The sequence below is a fragment of the Marmota flaviventris genome, chromosome 2 (assembly GCF_047511675.1).
Source record: "Marmota flaviventris isolate mMarFla1 chromosome 2, mMarFla1.hap1, whole genome shotgun sequence".
Classification (NCBI taxonomy): Eukaryota; Metazoa; Chordata; class Mammalia; order Rodentia; family Sciuridae; genus Marmota; species Marmota flaviventris.
The window spans coordinates 30,565,762-30,585,840 of NC_092499.1; the positions used below are offsets into that span (position 1 = coordinate 30,565,762).

The 20,079-nt window shown below is 46.3% G+C and overlaps 1 protein-coding gene across 1 annotated transcript in view; it reads right to left on the reverse strand.

The window, feature by feature from the left end:
• Rgs6 (regulator of G protein signaling 6) overlaps nucleotides 1–20,079 on the reverse strand; it is a 564,395-nt gene that overhangs the window by 84,088 nt on the left and 460,228 nt on the right. Inside the window, exons 3-5 of the mRNA XM_034635914.2 lie at nucleotides 11,683–11,733; nucleotides 7,537–7,643; nucleotides 5,907–5,958 (exon numbers count right to left, since the gene is read on the reverse strand). Coding sequence (XP_034491805.2) covers nucleotides 5,907–5,958; nucleotides 7,537–7,643; nucleotides 11,683–11,733 — 210 coding nt within the window. The remainder of the gene's footprint in view (nucleotides 1–5,906; nucleotides 5,959–7,536; nucleotides 7,644–11,682; nucleotides 11,734–20,079) is intronic.

The following is a 20,079-nucleotide window of genomic DNA, read 5'->3' on the forward strand; positions in this document are numbered from 1 at the left end:
CTCTCTTCATCTATCCATCCATCCATCCATCCATCCATCCATCCATCCATCCATTCTTCCATTCCTCCATCTCTTCATCCACCCACCCATCCATTCATCCATTCCTCCATCCACCTACCATCCATCCATCCCTCCATCTCTCTCTCCATCCATCCATCCCTCCATCCCCCCATCCATCCCCCCATCATCCATCCACCCATCATCCATCCATCCATCCATCCATCCACCCATTGTCCTGTGCATTCAGCCCCCTGGCCCTCACTGTGCCCACTATGTCCTGTGAAGAATGTATATTCCAAAGAGAGGTCATGCCATCTGACCTCCAGGAGTCTCTCTCTAGGCCAGGATCCCCTGAGGACCCCACCTGCCAATCCTGGCCACTCCTCTCCTTCCTTTTCACGCTGCTGCACCCAGACACCCTCCACTCAGAGAATTCTTTCTTTTACAAGTGTGACCTCGTTGCCCTGGGTCTGAGACCTGAATCTTCAGTGGCCTCAGATGAAAGGCTTACAAGGCCACCACATTTTCAGCTACTTCCATTTCCCCTCCTCTGCACGTGTCCCCTACATGATGGCCTTTCTCTCTTCTCTCCTGTTTCCCTCTGTCTGGTGACCTCCCACTAGTCTCTGAAGACCCTGCTCAGTGTCCCATCTGTGCATCCCCGACACATAACCTAAGTCCGTGGCCTGAATTCCTGTGTTTACTGACCGTCCCCTGCTCTACGCTGAAGGTTCTTTAGGGACAGGACTATGACTAATTCAGCTCTAACCCTGCCCCTAGTGCCTGGGCCTGTCCTGCCAGGTGGGAGGAGACAGCAGTGGAAAGGGAGGACGAGGTGGGGCTCTCGGCTCAGCTCTAGGAAGGGTTCTGGGCCCTCAGCCTCAGGGCCTTCCTCCCCCAGAGGTGCCCTCCATCACCTCCTCTCCCTAGCTCTGCTTCTTGGGGGTCTTCCTCCTGCTCCAGTGCCAAGTGGGAGGATCCAGGGAAATGGCAGGTGAACAGCATGAGGAACAGGATGACCAGGAGAGAAGGTCGCAGAAGAGCTGTGACCGTCCAGCTGTCAGAACTTAACTACTGCGAGAGATCTCTGGCCAGCTCCCTGCTCCCTTTGCTCTGAAGCATTTGCTGACAGCAGCCCATGGTGCCCTGGAACCCCACAGCTAGCAGCCTGCTCTCCGGGATGCCCACCCTCCTGCTTCCTATTGTCTAACCATGTGCTGACTCGGGTCCAGTTGTCCCCAAATCTGCTTATGTCAGGCTTCCTTGTTACTGTGACGACGTAAGTTCACCAAATATGATAGAGACACACAGTCTCAGAATGTTGGTTCTACTTAATGATTTTTTTTTTTGACTTTACTATGATGTGAGAGCCAGATGCATCTGATAGAAAGCATACGTTGAAGTTCAGACGTGGATCTCTTCCCAGGCTAGTGAGATGAAATGCAGTTTGCCACTCTGGGGACGCCAGGCGGTGGCAGGGAGCCGCAGCTCCCAGTCAGCTCTGGGCTCCAGGGTCTGAGTGTGCTCTCCTGCTGAGCTATGATGTTGGGTAGGTGACAGGTACTGAAAGCACTGTCAACTTTTGATGTTTTCAGCTTAGGTTGGGTTTCTCAGGACACTGCCCCTTCCTAAGTTGAAGGGCATCCCTACCAATGAACTTGACGTGAAAAGGGAGAGTTGTTGTTGAATGGTTACAATAACTTAGCAAAGGAGAACAGTTAAGGCAACTGCTGGTGAATTTGGCATAGGTGAGGTGGCTGGGAAAATATAGGAAAAAATATAATAAAAATCTAAGGAAAAAATAATAAAAATCTAGGCGGGGCCAGTGTTCAGGAAGCTTCAAAAGTGTCTTGCAATTCTCGATGCATTTTTAACAAGACCCAAATTGGATGATTTGAGTGTGGCTTATTTAAGAAAGGAGCTCTAATTCTGGGGTGAAAGAGAGATAGTTGGTCCTACCTCAAAGACTGTCACATCATACTCCTTCACACATCTCACATTCATATGAAGTGCTTAAGGCCTCATTTTGAAAACGATTTGCTATTTGCCAACTTTTCCAGAGAACCTGGCAGGTCCAGCTCTGCCTAGAGTCTGGTTAAGGGGCATCTGCTCTTCACAGAGCACCTCCTGCAGCCTCTTGCACCCACAGGAAGTCTGGGAAATTGGGAGCAACCTCAAGCAAGAAGCTTGGCACGTCACCTGCCCTGCAGCCCTGGTCTCGGTACCTGGGAGCATCATAGGTCAGTGGAGGTAGCAATTGCTTTCACAAAGCTGCCCCCATTTTGGATGGTGCTTTCTAGTGGCCACACGTCAATCTCAGGAAAGGTGCTATAGTTTAGATGTGAGGTGTTCCCAGAAAGCTCACGGGTGAGACACTGCAGGAGAGTTTAGAGGTGAATGGTCAGGTTATGAGAGCCTTAGCCTAACCAGAGCACGAATCCACTTGAATGGACTAACTGGGTGGTAACTGCAGGCAGAGAACGTGGGTCACTGGGGGTGGGCCTTTGGGGTATGTGGCACGCTGTCTCTGCTTCCTGGTGGCTATGTCCGAAGCTGCTTTCCTCCTCCACACTGTGACATCCTGCCTCATCTCAGGCCAAGAGCAACGGAGCTGGCTGTGTATAGACTGAGCCCTCCCAAACTGTGAGCTCCAAAGAAACTCTTCCTCCTCTGTATTGTTCTCAGGTGTTTTGTCACAGCGGTGAAAAAGCTGACTCAATCAAAGGCTAACCCAGATTTGGACAATGCACTTTGTGCAGGCAGAGTCGACCCGAGACCTTTCCAAGCCATCTGGGTCAGAATGGGCCAGTCAGGTTGTGAAGCGAAGCATCGCACAGGAACACAAAGCTGGTCCCACTCTGGTGACAGTGAGTCCCGGTCACATGTTTCCAGCCCACTTCCCGGTGGGTGGCTGAAGTCACATGTTAGGCATCTGTTGGGGAGGGAGGGTCCTTGGGGCAGACCTCCCCTGGGGCTTGGCTGCACTACCAGGGTCCTTCACCTGCAGGTTTTGTCTCCCTGCCCCCACACCTGGAGTCCCACTGGGACGAACCCACTTCTGCCTCAGGCTCACGACTCGTCACCAAGACAGAAAGGCAGTGTGCTTATAAAGGGAACAGATTCACGTGCTAGATGTTAAATTAAAATACGAAAAATACCGAACTCACTTCAATGTACTTAAACAACAGATCCCTTTGCAAACTTTCTGTCCTTATTAGTGACATCGCTACTTACCTCAGTCTCCTCAACTAGAGAGATGTAAATCACTTCATTCTCTATTTTCCTCATACTCTAGTTACTTTTGGAGCAACACAATTCAAGCATTGGAAAGAACTTTGGCAGCCACCAGCCGTGGACCCCTCACTTACAGATGGGGAAAATCAAAGGGCAGGGAAGCGAAGAGATTCACCCAAAGGCTAGTGAGTGACGGAGTGGAATGAGAATCGAGGTCAAGTTCCGACTTTCCACGATGACATTCTCTGACCCATTTACTCCTTAGTTTATTCATCCATTCGCTCAGGAAAACGGTGCTGAGGCTGGGCACAGGGGCACTCACACCTGTAATCCAGAGACTCGGGAGGCTGAGGCAAGAGGATCGCAAGCTTGAGGCCAGCCTCAGCAACATAGCAAAGCCCTAAGCAATTTAGCAGGACCCTGTTGTCTCAAAATAAAAAATAAAAAGGACTGGGCATGGGGCTCAGTGGTGGAGCACCCTGGATTCAATCTCCTTTACCAAAAAAAAAAAAAAAGAAAGAAAGAAAAAAGAAAACTGCACTGTCTCCTTGTGCCAGGCACTGTCTCAAAGGTGTGAGGCCACCGTGACTGAGTGCAGTGACAGTTTTGCCCAGTCCGAAGGACTTTCCAAATGTCCACTCATGAAATCCTCATGATGACGCCAAGAAGGGGTTTTCAGTTATTATCCCTATTTTACCATGAGGGGGTGTCTCAAGTCTTCCTCGTTGCTGGGGACCCACAATGGCTCCCATAGCTTTGGGGTCCATTCTAATGATGTCTACTATTGAGGCCTTCATATCACCTGCACCTCCCCCACTCTGTCTCCTCCATCGGCCTCATCACCATGCAGCTTTGGAATGCTCAGGCCAGATCCTCCCCTCTCCCTTCTTCCCCTCTGTGCTGTCTCTCTCAGCCTGGCCCCTGGGCAAGCAACACTGTGACTTGGTCAAATCTGTGACCCGGAAATTGACAGTCAGTGATCAGTCAATGTTTGTTGAATGAATAAACGTTTCTGGGGGTTTTCATCAATCCAAATCACCGAGATTCTGAAATCCTCACCAGAGTTTCACACCCTTCCTCATGGGAGGATCATAACATCACGCAGGAGCAACCATTCCAACCAGGGCCACCACAGCAGTGACCACAGGGCAGCACTGACTTCTCCCAGGACCCTAACAAAGCAATGTTGGAAGACAGGCAATATTTTCCCTCTGATTTGGTTGTGAGGTTTCTGAGGCACAGAGAGGTCAGGCCACTTCCCAGGCTCACACAGCCAACGGAGCTGGTGGATCCTGGGGCCTGTCGTACTGAATTCTGACTTGGTCAGTACTCACTGATTTTCTGGATAAGTGGATTTGGAAATATTGGTGAGTCCTTTTGTCTCCCACACCTCAACTTTACCTGATTTGCTATCTATGGACGCACATGAATTCAAAATAATGTAGCTTTGATGAGAGCCTGACATAAACGGTCATTTCTATCTCTGTTCATCTCCACTTGATCACGAAATGGGGAAAATGGTACAGAAAGGGAAAGAGTGTCCTTCATAACATAGTGAAGATGGCGTGGATGTGGCCCAGGAGGCTGGTCTTGGCCTCCCCCTACCATCTCAACCGCCTCCCACCCTCCACTGCCCGGGAAAATATTGGATTCCGGTTCACAAGGGCCCAGGCTGCTGCCCGAGCTGAGCTCTAATTATTCAAATTCTGAGTCAGGCTGTTGCCAGTCTTTCAGGCCCAGAAGCGCTTGCTTTGTGATGGCCAAATGCAGCTCCTGCCCTGAGCCTTGCTGGCCCCACACCTCCCAGGAACCTGTGCACGGTGCTCTCCCAGAGCCACCGAGGGGCCGGCAGACAGCCCAGCAGACAGCTGAGGGCCCTGGCCATGTCATGAGCACCCTCCAGACTAGAACAAGCGCAGCCTCACCAGGCAGTGGCTCGCCCCATGGCCTGTCCCCCTCCACACCCACGCGCTGGGCCTGCAGTGATGGTGAGGTGGGCCGCTCTCTGCCCTCTTTGGCTTAAAGCCAACGGAGACTTCAGACTAATGTGATTGTGGGGGACATGGTCTTCCTGGGCCTCCGGTTCTTTATGTTAAGTATAGGGACAGTATAATTTCTTCAGAAAACTGTTACATAGAAATATTCATTAGCCTCCACTGAGTTGGGTAGATCCCTGCCTGGATAGATATGGCTCTTTACTTCACGTAGCTTTTGACTTCACCCTCTTTTTATTTCCCTAGTCTAAGGCGACATCTGTAGACTCCCCTTTGGTCTGTCTTCCTTTTCCCCTCAATTACAACTATGAAAAACACTGATGAGCTCTTAATAAGTTTCGACAAGTCTGTGAGAACAGGAAGGGACAGGGGAAGGTGGCTCCTTGATCCAGCCCTCCCTGAAACCCTGCTCCTGGAAGGATTGATCAAAAGTCACAGTCACATCGCACTGCCACGGGATCCTAGTTCTCTATGGTCCTGCAGAATGAACTTATTGACAACCCTTGATCTAACTTTTCTTCCCTTTTGTGTCTTTTCTCCCAAGGGACTGCATCTTTCAGTATTTTCAATGTCAACAACATCAGAAAGGGTTAAGCAGGGTCAAAACCCTTCCTTCCCAGGCACTTGTCTTCTGCCCTCTGGGGGTAACAGGAAGGTGAGTGTGGCTTCAGTTCTCACCATAGTCAGTGTTCTCAGGTTCCCAGCAGTTGGAAGGCCAGAAGTAAGGAGCCTGTAAGAGAGTACTAAGCATCAGTACCTAGAGACACCCGCCTCTCTGCACCCACCAGGGCCCTCTCCACAGCAGGCCTCTGCCCATCTCCTGGCTGACTCCACACCCAACCCTTTGACATAGCTGAGGCCAGTCAACAATTTAATCTAGGGGTTGAGAAATAAAATCCAAGGTAAGCAAAGTAAATGCAAAAGCAAGAAATTTTGTTTATGAGGCAGACAATAATCTCTTTTTAAGAGGCTTTTTATTGTTTATTGAGGCAAAGTACCCTTGCCACATAAAATACAGGCCATCTGCCTGTTTTAAACTTGAATATTATATGGGGCATCCTTATACTTAAAATATTTATTGTTTATCTGGAATTAAAATTAAACTGCATATCTGTATTTTTAATCCTCTAAATTTGGCAACCTTGGGCCAGAGGACACAATCTTTTATTACTTATTCTATTTTATGTTATTTAACATCATGAGATGGTATGCAGAACCTGTAGCAGCAGTTATATGACTGAACAGCTCTATGTCACTAAATTAATTCCTTATTTGGCTATCAGACCTGGAGGGTTGGATGTCTCCAAAAAGGGAGAAAAATAATATAACATTTAATATCATTTTATATTTACCAATGATTTCCCACATACGGTCTTTTAAAACACACTGTTTTTAGGAGGCAGGATGAAGTCAAGAATTCTTATCTGGAAACACATGGCGTCTAATAACCAGACAGAGGCTGGCAGTCTCCCGGGTGCACGGCCTGGCTTCCTTTTTGCCCTTGAACCCACTGAAGACCTCTAATACCATCTGTGCCCCTGTTCCCTCTCAGGCAGGGTCTGGGGGAGGCAGCGTAAGTAGAAACCTCACCCCAGCATGAAGGAGGAGCATGGTCATCTAGGCCCAACGCAAAGCTGCCTCCTAGATTCACGAGGGCCACATCAATTCTCTGGGCTCCTCCAGGTTCTGGTCTGTAAAATGGGCAATATTTACCCCTCCCCAACAGTTTGTCCATCAGAATAAGTGAGAAAATACATGCAACATGTCTGCTATGGCCTGAATGTTGGTGCCCACCCTTCACCATGAATGAATCCTACTCCCCAAGGCGATGGTATTGGGAGACTCTGCGAGGTGAGGAGGTCATGAGGCACTAACCTCCTGAGCAGGGTTAGTGCCCTTGTAGAAGAGGCTTGGAAGAGATCCCTTGTCCCGTTCACTGTAGGAGGACACAGTTAGAAGGTGCCCTCTGTAAAACAGTGGGCCTTCTCCAGACCAAACCTGCTGCAGCCTTGATCTTGGATTTCCCAGCCCCCGGAATTATGCAAAACCAAGTTCTTGCGTTTATAAGCTACCCGGTCGACGGTATTCTGTTACAGCAACCCTAAAGGCTTAGGCAATGCCTCTGAAGCAGTAGGCTCTCAGTGAGCGCCTTTTACGCTTATTCAGTGGGTCAACCCGTGGCCCAGACGGATGGGTTTCCCAATGCTGCTTCCTTGAACACCCTTAGATTTTCTAGGTGGTTCTGATCTGAGTTCAGATGATGATAAGTGGGAAAAGGTGCTTGAGGAGGAGGAGCCCGAGGGCCTACCTGGAAACGATAGAAGGTACCATCATCCTTCATGGTGAGAACATGATCGGAGATTGGAAAGATGTAGCCCTGGGCGGCGATAAGGCTTCCCAAGTGTATTGCTTCAACTGCAGAGAGACAGAATCAGGAAGCGGATGATTTCGTTGAAACATACAAGGGCAGAGCAGCAGCAAGATGACTGGCTGTCAAGGGTCCTCCCCTCCAGGCGACTGTGTTTATGTCGTGATTGCATTTGCTGGTGGTGGCGCCGGAGGGGAGACGCCCACAGAGGAGGAGGATGGTCAAGGGCTGGGGGGTCCTCTGGGTCCCAGCTGTGAAAATCTGATAATTGTCAACTTCCTACCCCTAAAATCTTCCGGGAGAAAGCCAGGTCTTGCTTCATGGTTGCGAACATGAGCACTGGCATAGATGAACTTGTATTTAATTAAGTGAGATATTTCACATGAAGTGCTTAGCGGTGTCTGGTACAGGGCAAATATTCAATAAGGGCTGGCAGCTTTGATTCATGGCCTCGCTTCATCTTGTTTTATCACCCTGGGCAGTGAGGACGCGGTCCTGCTGCCCACGGGGACTGTGAATTCCTGTTACAGTCCTGCAAACAACACTCTCATCAATGGTGACAGTGTTTCCCCTTCTCTCGTGGGCATAGATTAAAAATTCACTTTCTAAGAAAATTGGAAGAAGGACAATAGTTTGGGCAGTGACCCTGGCTGGGGGGGGGGGGTGTCAAACTGAAGGAAATATATATTTGGTAACATCGACTTCTTGTTTAGCACCAGTCCTAAATAGATTCCTATTGACAGTTAAGAATTTATATTTTATCCTACGCAGAGCTAAGAAAAAATACCTCAACCTAAATGCCCCTCCTACACATAAGAAGTGTCTACAAACCTCAGAGTACTTTCATTGGTTGAAAAGCAATATCTGGACATGGAAATGACTGACATGCTGAGGGAGTCTCTTAGCAATTATTAATTTCATAAGCTCTGGATTTTTAAAAGTGATTTGTTTTGGCTTTACCTGTGAACTCTTCAAGAGGTTGAATCTGATCCAGATGCTCTACTTATTGAGAATCATCTATTCCCCTTTGGGAGACGTGTACACTTACAACTGGTGGGTTCGGAATGCATGGAGTCTTACTTCTTGGGATGACCAGTTTGCTTTTTAAGTTCTAAACAGCTGCCCCTCGGTAACTGTGGGTAACAGTGGGGGATTCGTTCCAGGACTCCAGCAGATAGAAAAGCTGTGGGTGCTCAATTCTCTTGTATGAAAAGGCATAATATCTGTGTATAACCTCTGTGCATTCTCCCTATACTTTAAATCATCTCTAGATTACTTATAATGCCAAATATAATGTCCACGGTATGCTACTAGTTGTCAGTCTGTGTCGTTTAGGGAATAATGGCAAAAAGTGAAGTCTGTGCGGGTTTAGTACAGGTGCTGTTTCCTTCCCCTTGACTGTTTTCCACCAGGTTGGTGGAGTCTGTGGACACAGACTTGCCGAAATGGAAGGCCCACTGTGTGCTTCAAGAATAATGGGTCCAGCAAGAAGGGACGCTTCCTCCTCAGCTGCAGCTGCTCCTTTCCCAGGGATGAAAGAAAATGATACAGGAAGAAGGTGGCCTTCATGCCACCCGTATTGGAGCTTATGCTTAAACTCTTTGAAAAAAGGTTTTTACTCAGAAATTTGGCAAAAGAGAAGAAACAGAGGAGCCGCAGGCAGGTGTTGGACACGCCTCGCTCCCCAGGTGCTGCTTGGTCTGCCCCCTTCTGTACCCAGCTGGCCAATCCCGAGCCGCTCAGAAGCCCAAACCAGGTCCCCTGGGCACTGGAGTCTCACAGACCTTCACAGACAGGCCCAGCACAGAGACTCCTCATGAGGCCCAGAGCATTCTCACCTCTACTACCCGGGATAGGGTTCTCAAAATAACAATAATAATAAACAATAAAATATGTATCAAAAATACAATGATTATTTCAGAAGAGTAAAGAAACCAGTGCTCCAGTAGCGAAGCCATGGACCAAACTAGGTGCCCTTCAATAGGTGAATGGGTATAGAAAATGTGGTCCATATACACAATGAAATATTACTCAGCCATAAAGAAGAATGAAATTATGGCATTTGCTGGTAAATGGATGGAACTGGAGGCTGTCATGCTAAGTGAAATAACCCAATCCCCCCCAAAATCAAAGGCTGAATGTTCTCTCCAATATGCAGATCCTAACTCACAATAAGGGGGTGGGGAGGGAAGAATAGGAGTTCATTAGATTAGACAAAGGGGAATGAAGGGAAGGGAGAGGGAATGGGAATAGGAAAGACAGTGGAATGAACTGGACTAACTTTCATATATGAATATATGACCAGTTTACCTACACATCATGCAAAACCACAAGAATGGGAAGTTATACTCCATGTATGTATAATATGTGAACTGTCATATATGTCTAAAAAGACCAAATAAAAAAACCAAAGTGTTTTTGTTTTAAAGACTATTTGTTTTCTGCCGATTTCACTACTTTTTTAAAAAAATTATTTTTCTTTAGTTGTAGTTGGAAATATTTATTTTATTTATTTATTTTTATGTGGTGCTGAGGATCAAACCCAGTGCCTCACACATGCTAGGCAAGTGCTCGGCCACGGAGCCACAACCCCAGCCCATGATTTTACTGTATTTTTAATTGCTTAAAAAAAAAATGAAGTCCTACCAGAGTTAAGATTTATTCAAATCTTCATTTGTTCTAAAGTCTCCTTTGATTTATAAGTTAAGTAAACAACTACTTTTACCAAACAACAACAACAACAAAAACAAAACCAAAAGAACAACAACATAAAACCAGTGCTCTTTGACAAGACCACCATCATCAAAAGAACCACTGGTGTCAAATAAATGTAACCAAACTGGTGGTTGCTGATGGCTGCTTATCCTGTCCAGTTTCATGAATGGATAATTGGATGTCCAGGCTGCAGAGGAGAAGCACATAGGTGGGTTCTACCCTTTAGAAGAACTAGCATTTATAATTTTTCTCTGGTGCATTAAGAACTTGACCAGAATTAAGGATTTTTGCTAGTTGTAAGCGGACACTGAACAATAGTGAGAGGCCTAGGGTCACTTCCACAAATGACCCACTTTCCTGGCACTCAGATTTCCAGCAACCATATTTAACTGAACTGAAGATAAATTGTTTCATAGTCAACAGCAGATTAGGACTGTCAGGTTAAAATGCAAGAATGTCAGAGATGACATCCTGATCCCATCAAGGAACCACATCTGAAGGTCAGACACCGAGGGTGGGCACTGGGGGGGGGGGACACAAAGCCCTCAGAAAGCATGGTGATTGAGGGCCACTTAAACTGGGGCAAATAATTCCAATCAGTGCCAGTGTCCATCAAGAACATCAGCCTGGATTCACATCAGTGGAACTTATGACTTTGGGCATTAAGAATACCTGGTTAAGCAAGACCAAGGGAGTGTAGGATCAATTCAAAAATTATTAACTAATAGCATGTGGATAATCAGCTCTACTTATGTAGAACTTTCATTTTTCTGGAGTCGTCCTCCCATTTCCTAATTAGGCTTTGAAAGTTAATTTTCCTGCTTCTTTCCTGGGTGGGGAGAGGACAGATTTGGAAACTGTCTTATTAGCCAGGGTTTTGTTGTTGTTTTGGCAGGGTTCTCCTCATTGAAATGCACAATTAGAATTAAAAAAACAAAACAAAACAACAACAACAACAACAAAAAAAAAACTACCATTCCTTCACTTCTTGCAAGAAGCAAAAACAAAAACAAACAAACAAAAAAAACCAGAAGGCGTCTTAGCAAATAATTAAACATCTTAATTGTGGATCAGGCAATCTAATTTTAAGAGCTGGCTCTAGAAGGCTGTTAAGTGACAGTGCTACAACTTATCTTTAATTGCTGCAGCTAACGAGAATTCATCTCATTTCACACGCTAATGTATCGAGCTCTTTGGCATTCTAAATAGTTGCTCATTTCCTCAAAGGGTGATTTAAATTTGAAGATGGATATTCAGTGGAGAAAATATATTAATTTTATTTGTAAATAGAGTGATTTCACATCCAGCAATTCACATTGGTAAGCAGGAGAGATCCCAGTTTGCTGGTAACAGGGGTCAAGGGTCAAGTACCTGGGTCCTCGATGGAAAGGTTCTTCATGAGCCACTGCACAACGTCAGTACCTGCAACGACAAAGCAGTTTCCACTGAAGACCTCATGGGTGTTTAAGCCTGTGACAGAAGAAACGTGTGTACCTGAGAGAATCCTAATTTTAATCAGCCAACCTAAGATGCGGATTATATTGAATATTTTCCATCCTTACTCAACCCTTTTCTTCCACTGGTACATTTTCAGTTACTTTCGTTTCCAAAAAATTTCACTTTGGATGACTCAGGTTATAACCACATTTCTAGGGAGAAATTACAGAAGGCTTCCTGGGAACAAAGATGGGAGGGTGACTTCATCATGTGGGTCCCCAGAGCACTTTCTGAGGACTCTTCAGCTTCCTACCTTTACCGACAAGGGTTGCTTGACACAGGTGACCTCAGAGAGTTGTAAAACTCTCTCATCTCTTTTGGCATGGGCCCATCTTGAATCATGTGCCCCGGGGGTCTGTGGCGGAAATTTCCATGTGTTCACCAAAACCTCTTCCTTATACCACTGGGCCTGAGCGGGACTGTATTTCCAGACTCCCCTGAAGCTGGGTGTGGATCAAGTTCTACCAAAGGAATGTGAATAAAAATGACACTTGCAGCTTCCAGACCTAGACCATAGAAACAGGTAGCCCTCCACCCCTACACCCACTTCCCTTGGCCCACCACTGGATGGAGAGCACCTGAGAACCTGAGGGAGGCGGAGCCACAATATGGAAGGAGCTCTGGTTCCAACCATGAAAATTAATGCTCATTTGAGGCTCTTACTTGATCTAGAATTAAACTTCACTGGGTTAAGCCCCTGGAATTTGGAGGTTTAATCTGCTTTAGCATCTAGTGTTATCTTAACAAATATAAAATCCCGAGTCAGCAGGGACTTACTTGTCTGCTTTTTCACCCTGTACACGTACACAACACCTGGGATAACAGGTGCTGTAACCTGCATTTGGGAAAAAACCTAGCACCTGGGAACTCACAAATTCCCCACTAACCAGCCTGTTCCAGGTAAGGGGTCCTTGATTTCTCTGAATGGAAAGTTGCCCCCCTCTCTCCCTTCCCTGCTTTGGCCTTAGTTTTACTCTCCAATGAGAGAAAATCAAACCTGACCCCAGACCTGATCACTGAGTGAGACCAGTCACTGGGATGTTGGACTGTCCTGGGGAACCCCCAAGGTCTCTCTCCAGGGGAAACCTGCCTGGATCCCTGAGGGCAGGGGCGGCCTTGCCTGACCTGGAGCTCCTCGCCATTTTGGCCATGGTCCTTTGAATATGTCCCTTTCTTTGCCTGCCTTTGGAGACGTACACTTAGAACCCACATTCTAAGAGAAACACAGCACAGGAGAGTGGAAGATTTTCTGGAAGGTCCCATAACGATTTGTCACTCAAAGATCTCACTTTACAGTGAGAGGACCACTGAAGATGGCTTTGTCACCTCAGCATGGAATGCTTAATGGAAACAGCCTGGAAGGAGCGTCATCTCCAGCTATCTGAGTCCTGCTAGGGTCGGGGGCCTTGGTGCGAGGGACAGGGTCTGCCAGTCGCTCTGCTGGGTCAGACTCCCTGCTGGCGCACTGGAGACCCAGCAGAGGGGCTTACCAAGCATTTCCCTTTTCCCAGAAATCAAATTTCTCAGAGATTTGACTGGTGGCCAGAGAAGTAGGACCCGTGCAGGCTCCAGCATCTGGACCTCTGTTTCTCTCTGGCTCTGAGGAAGGTGGCCTAACCGCTCTGTAGAGCTGCCAGGGTCCACCCCACTCTTCCTGGGCTCTCCCCAGGTCCAGCCTCCCCTGATCAGTCCTTTCAATGTCCCTGCATTTCAACCTCAAAAGAGGGACTTCTAAGCTTCTCCCCACCCCTGCTCCCGGATGGCATCTATGAGCTAACCCTTGGACCAGAAACACGCCGATTCATTTGCATTTTGACACAAAGAGTGTGTGTGTGTGTGTGTGTGTGTGTGTGTGTGTGTGTGTGGGTGGGTGTGTACACGCATGCATGCGTGCACGTTCATTTCCTCCAAATTACACAAGTTCAACATTTGTCCTAGGAAATGAAGAACAAAGCAGAAATCAAAGAAGAACTGTAATCCCAAGTTGGAGGTCGGGGTGAGGCTCTAACCTGTTTTTTTTTTTTCCTCAAAAGAAAAATAGTTCTTTTTTGTGGGTTGCCTGGAAACCGCGAGGTTGCCAGCATCACTCCGGCTCTCCCTGGGGCCAGCGGATTATCTTTCTGCTGAGCTTGCCGAACCATTATTTATCACCTGCCAAGATTGATTACTCACCCTGGGACAATGACAGCCCTTCCTTTCCCCTGTTAATTACTGTCATCATTAATATCCATGTCACTAATTAGTATTCATTCACAGTGAAACTCCTTCCTTGCTATCGCATCCGCTCCCCCGCTGCCCCAACCCCAGTCTCCGGCACCGCGGTCTGGGTTTCTACCTCCTGGCATTATGCACGGGGTCCGTGGCCTATTGTCCTCTCTGTCCACCAGCGCCCAGACTGTGTTCCCAGACCTACAGGGTCCCATTGAAGCACTTTTTTTTTTTTTAAAGAAGGAAAAGTCAAAAAAGCCCCTTTCCTCTTTCCCCTGTCATTGTGGGGGCCACGGAGTGGGGTGTCCTGTCCCTGGCACAGCCACCATGATAGTCAGTCTCATCCGGGGCTTGGTGTGACTGTCCTCAGGCCCAGGCAAGGGCTGAGCTGCGCCCCAGGGCTGTCGTGAGCCACCGTGCTCAACCTGCAATGTCACTAACCTCACTGCTGCCCCCTACACTCCGTGGACACTGTTGGGTAGACTTTTGGCAAACGTGATGGCAATGCCCAGGGACGTGGCATCCTTGCTTTCCTGCTGTGGGCTGTTTCAGGCTCCCTGGGACTGATCCAGGAGTGGCCAAGCCTCAGGCTTGTGGCAGGAAGGAACCATTGTGTGTTGAGGCCCAGGAACCAGTAAAGGAAGTCAATGTGTCATAATATTATGTCTTTTAAAAGCCCTGCCACCCAACACCATGGAATCCGACAAGAGCAGTCCAAGTAACCAGGAGGAAACAGCATTTTGCATTTCCTGTTCTCTCCTTCCCTCACCCCACACCAACCCCCAATGGTTCCTCCCTTCCTCTCCTAAAAAGAACTTGAAGCAGATTTTCTTTCCTGTTCTATCTAAAATGAGTTGTTGCCCTTCATCAGGACTGTTGGATTTTGGGTCTTATCTTAGCTCAGCTGCTGTGCTGAGCTCTTAAAGACAATATAACACTTAACAATGTGTTATATTGTGCGACGTGGGAGAGCTACCCCTTATTCCCAAGTCTGCAAACACTTGTCTGAAAGTTGTCTTTTTTGAGGCTAATTTATTAACATATTCCTGGGATCTCCATGAAATACACCAGAGGGCACGCAAGCTACTTCTCCACAGCACCTGTGTTTTATTAGTATATTTACACATGTAATTACTAATGCAGCTAGGCATTGGTTTCTGTACCTGTTGTATTTCAACCATATCTTCTAAAAATTTTTTTTAGTTGTTGATGGACCTTTATTTTATTTATATGTGGCACTGAGAATCGAACCCAGTGCCTCAACACAGGCTAGGCAAGTGTTCTACCGCTGAGCCAAAACCCCAGCTCCTCAACCCTATCTTTTATATATAGTCATGTTTACTGAATGGCTGTAAACAACCTAAAAGTCCTCCAACAGGGGGATGAATCAGTAAATTATGGCTCATTTATGTAATAAATTTTTATTGAACACCTACTATATTAAATACAAAAGCATGTTAAGAACATAATATGTTGTAAAATTACATTTTTTACAACAGAAAAATATTTCCATTTATATTCTTTTTTGGGGGAAGGGGGTGTACCAGGGATTGAACTCAGGCACTGGGCCACTGAGCCACATCTCCAGCCCCATTTTATAGTTTATTTAGAGACAGGATCTCACTGAGTTGCTTAGCGCCTTGCCTTCGCTGAGGCTGGCTTTGAACTCGTGATCATCCTTCTCAGCCTGAGCCACTGACATTACAGGCGGGCACCACCGTGCCCGGCATTCCATTTATATTCTATTAATTATGTGTGTATGAATATACACAGAAATGAAGAAAAGTCTGGAAGTGTCTTTAAATTGTTAAGTTAGGGTCTCTTGGGCAGCATGAGGCATCACATTATGGGAAATATCTAGTTTTAAAAATTTCTGTATTACTTGAAGTTTATAGAGCATTTATATGCTCTGTTATATTGACAAAAATGCTTTTTATTATAAATAGTAGAGAGAATTGGAGAGGGTATGGGAACTTTGAGCCCCCCACTCCCCCATCCCGCACTCAGGTCCTGGGTACTTTCTGCTTTCTGGGGAAAGGGCAGAGGGGAATGAAGTGGGATTCTCCAAGGGTGATAAGAGAGAGGCTCAGTCGTGATGCTGGACATGGGCTTTGAGCTGGTCCCTCTCTCTGGCCACCTGCTGCCCCTGGGAGCTCTGAGTGGACTTCTGTAGACCCTGGTGCTGCTCACCCACTGTCCTGGACCACAGGTAACAACCTGCACCCATCCCTTGTGTTTACTTGTTTACTTGGGTAGAGTAACACGTTGTGATCTCCTCCTGCTGAGTTCTCACACTGTATTTCCTCTAGATCAATAAAACCAGATTTGAATAAACTGGCAAGATCTTCTAATATTTTAGGGGCTTCTGTTTCTCATTTTGGTGGGGGGAGCTTATTATAAAATTCTGGATTTTGCCTCCAGGTGTTTTAAGCTCCTTCAAAGACTTGGCATTTGATGAGGATACTCATTAGTCGGAACCCAAGGAGATCCTAGTGTGAAACTTCCCTATTCTTCCCAAAGTAGTGGATCGATATGAGCCCAAATCAAATTATGCAAAGCCGACAAAAGACTGATTGCTATCATCTGCAAATTTCAAGTTACGGGAAACCTGGTAGATTTTATATATCATAATACTGACAACTGGAGCAATTGATAAGCTAATTATCCACCCTTCCCATTTCCCTTGAGCAAAATGTTTCTGGAGCCCAAGGAAAGATATGAAGGCTTCTGCAGGGAGAGAGCTCATCCTACTCCTCAGTCAAGGTCATGACCACGTCTGCCTTGGGATTTTCACACACTTGGGAAGGCGTCTGCGGTTCCTCTTTGCAGAGAGGACAGCTTCATGCCACTCATCAATCACACGGTGCCAGTGTTTGTGAAGAGGGGTTGGTGACCATTCCTGGGCCCTCGACCTTGTTATCACATATCATGTAATTATGTAAACTATGACAATAATTATGTAAAATATGATCATTATCATAACCATCTTAAAAATTAGGCTGAGACATGCAATTACATTTTAGAGCCAGGGTTGGAATCCAGTGGGCCTTTTCATGCCAAATATTATTTTCATTTTTACCATTCCACCTTCCTTATTTCCTAATGACTTTCCAAGTGGTATGTGAGAAAAATATTCATAAAACTGATATTCTGTATCAAATTATTTTCTGATGCAGAGACATTAATTTAGTGGTGATAATAATGACCACGACCGCTGGGCGCGGTGGCACATGCCTGTAATCCCAGCTGCTCAGGAGGTAAAGACAGGAGGATCCTGAGTTCAAAGCCAGCCTCAGCAAAAACAAGGCACTAAGCAACTCAGTGAGGCCCTGTCTCTAAATAAAATACAAAATAGGGCTGGGGGTGTGGCTCAGTGGTTGAGGGCCCTGGGTTCAATCACCAGTACCCACCCCCCCAAAAAATTACCACTCTTACTAGCTATTGAATTAATAATTTATCGAGTACTTTCTGTATTCCAGAAATAATCCTACCATAACAATTTCATGCTGTAAATAGATTATTATCATCTTCATTGTGTGAATGAATGGGAGGATATTCTAAGTAGGGCAGTCTGTATTAGTTTTGGTGTTCTTTCATGACTTAGTTAAAAAAAAACAATAAAAATTACAACAGTCAGCTCGCAAAGAAAGCTTAATTGAAGAGGAATGTGGAACTGAGATTTGGAGTATGGGTATTAATGAAAGCTGGCAGGAAGGAAGAAAGAGAGGCGGAAGAAACAGTGGTGTGATTCTTGAGTAGTATCGCTTGGTCAATGGGCTGGAGTTGTTCCAAAGGAAAGTTGTGACAAATTTAATGCTCACTTATAGGCACATGAAACAATGATGCACAGTGATGATTAAGCTGAGCAGACCTGAGTGCCACTTGGAGTATGTCACTTATAAACTGGGGACTCTGAGAAGGTTCCTCCACCAACATGCACTCCAATCTCCATTTCTTCATAGGTCAACTGTAGGAAATACCTACACCTACCTGCAGGATAAAACAAGTTTATGTCCATAAAACCTCTTCACAAAGCCTGGCTCATGATCTTGCTGCAATGGCCCATAAATTCGAAGGTCTTCTATCGGCTCAGCACCTTCATTTTGTTATAGGAAAAAGAGGAGAGTAATAATGGGACCTGCCGCAGGGGCTGTAGGGTCACATGAACTGCTTCATGCGTGGATTTAGCACAGTGTCTCGCCCGCAGTGGGCACTAATACACATTAGCTACGGGCAGAGTCCGAGTTTCAGGACCTCATTGAAGCCCCTTGTCTAATCCGGTCATTTGCGTGGCTGGGAGTGAGTGGAATTCCTGTGTCACCTTGGCTACTTCTTCATTTAAGTCCTGGGAGAGTCTCAAAATATCTTCTGATGCTTTTAAGAAAGGTCTGTGGATACCCAGCTTCTTGGACAGAGAGGGGAAAAAAGAAAGTAATCATAGGACAGTAGTCATTGGGAGAGTGGTGAGGCCTCATAGAATGACTGGGACCCCTGTGTGGGCCCTTGACCTTGCTGCTCCTCGCGTATATTTCCTGGAAAGTCAGGGTGGGAGGAAAGCGAAGGAGGCGCCCTGGCCACAGTGTGGTTCAGTGAACATAATGGAGTCAGCATCTTTCCTGTTTTGAGTGTGCTGGTCCCTGTCCATCCCTCCATCCTGCTTCCCAACCCCTTCTCCTCTTGAAGCCCCTGGGATGGTCCTTCCATTCCCAGAATGCACCATGCCCCATTCCCCTGCAGGGCAATGCCCCTGCCTCCTCCTTCACAGTAGAGTAGTGTCTGTCCCCTTGTCTGTGGTACTCTGCCAGGACTGCCAAAACAAGTGCCACAAACTGAGTGGCTGAGACTATGGAAATTTGCTTTCTCATAGTTCTGGAGGCTGGACGTCCAAGACCAACGTGCTGGCACAGTGCCTCTGAGGACCACTGTGACGGGTCCGTGCCCCTGGCCCAGCCGCTGACGGTCGCCTGGCACAATGTGGTGCTCTGGGCCTGGAGGTGCGCTGCCCCAATTTCCACCTCCATGTTCAAATGGCTTTCCTCCAGCACACATGTCTCATTGTCCAAATTTCCCCTTTTTATAAGGACACCAGTCACGCTGGTTTAAGGCCCACCCTAATGACTTCAGCTTAACTAATTATATCTGCAAGGACTGTAATTCCAAATAAGGTCACATTCTGGGGTTCTGAGGAATAGGACTTCAGCTTATGAATTTTGGGGGCATGGGACAATTTAACCCAAACACCCACTGAATAACAGCTCTGAGGGGCGGGACTCAGTCACACTGTACTATGTCTGGCATGGAACGACCACCTGGTGCCGAGTTGGGGTTTAATAAGAGTGTATTCATCAATAGTTGTACTAATATATATCATATCACACATATTCACTCATATTCACTCCATTAAAATCTTTTTTTCTCAATTTTTGTGACCCATGAAAAACTTCATTATATACCAACACCAACCAGGGAGTGGGAGTCAGGGAGAGAGAAGGGAAGGGCCGGGGAGTGACACTGGCCAAATTGCATTGTGATGTTTTGTGCGTGTATGAATATGTAACAACAGATTCCATCATCATGTACGACCATAACGCTCCAATAAAAAAATGTGGAGGAAAACATAATGAACCAATGCCAGGTCTCAATGGGCATTTTACAAACACTGCTTCAGGTGAAAATTCCCTTTTTTTTTTTTTAGTAAAATCACATCTTTTCTCAAAAAAGAAGTCTCAACACAAATTCTAGATAGGGCAAAGGGGTGGGAGGGGGAGGGTGGGAACACAGGGGTAGAAAAGACAGTGGAATGAGATGGACATCATCACCCTAAGTACCTGTATGAAGACACGAATGGTGTGACTGTACTTTGTGTCCAACCAGAGATATAAAAAAGTGTGCTCTATATGTGTAATAAGAATTGTAGTGCATTCCGCTGTCATATATAACAAATTAGAATAAAAGATTAAGAAAAAAATAATGCAAAAAAAAAGAATTCTCAACAAATTAATACTTAGAAAATCTTAGGTGGCAATTCCAAGTCTTCTTTTTGCTTAACAAACACTGTCTTCA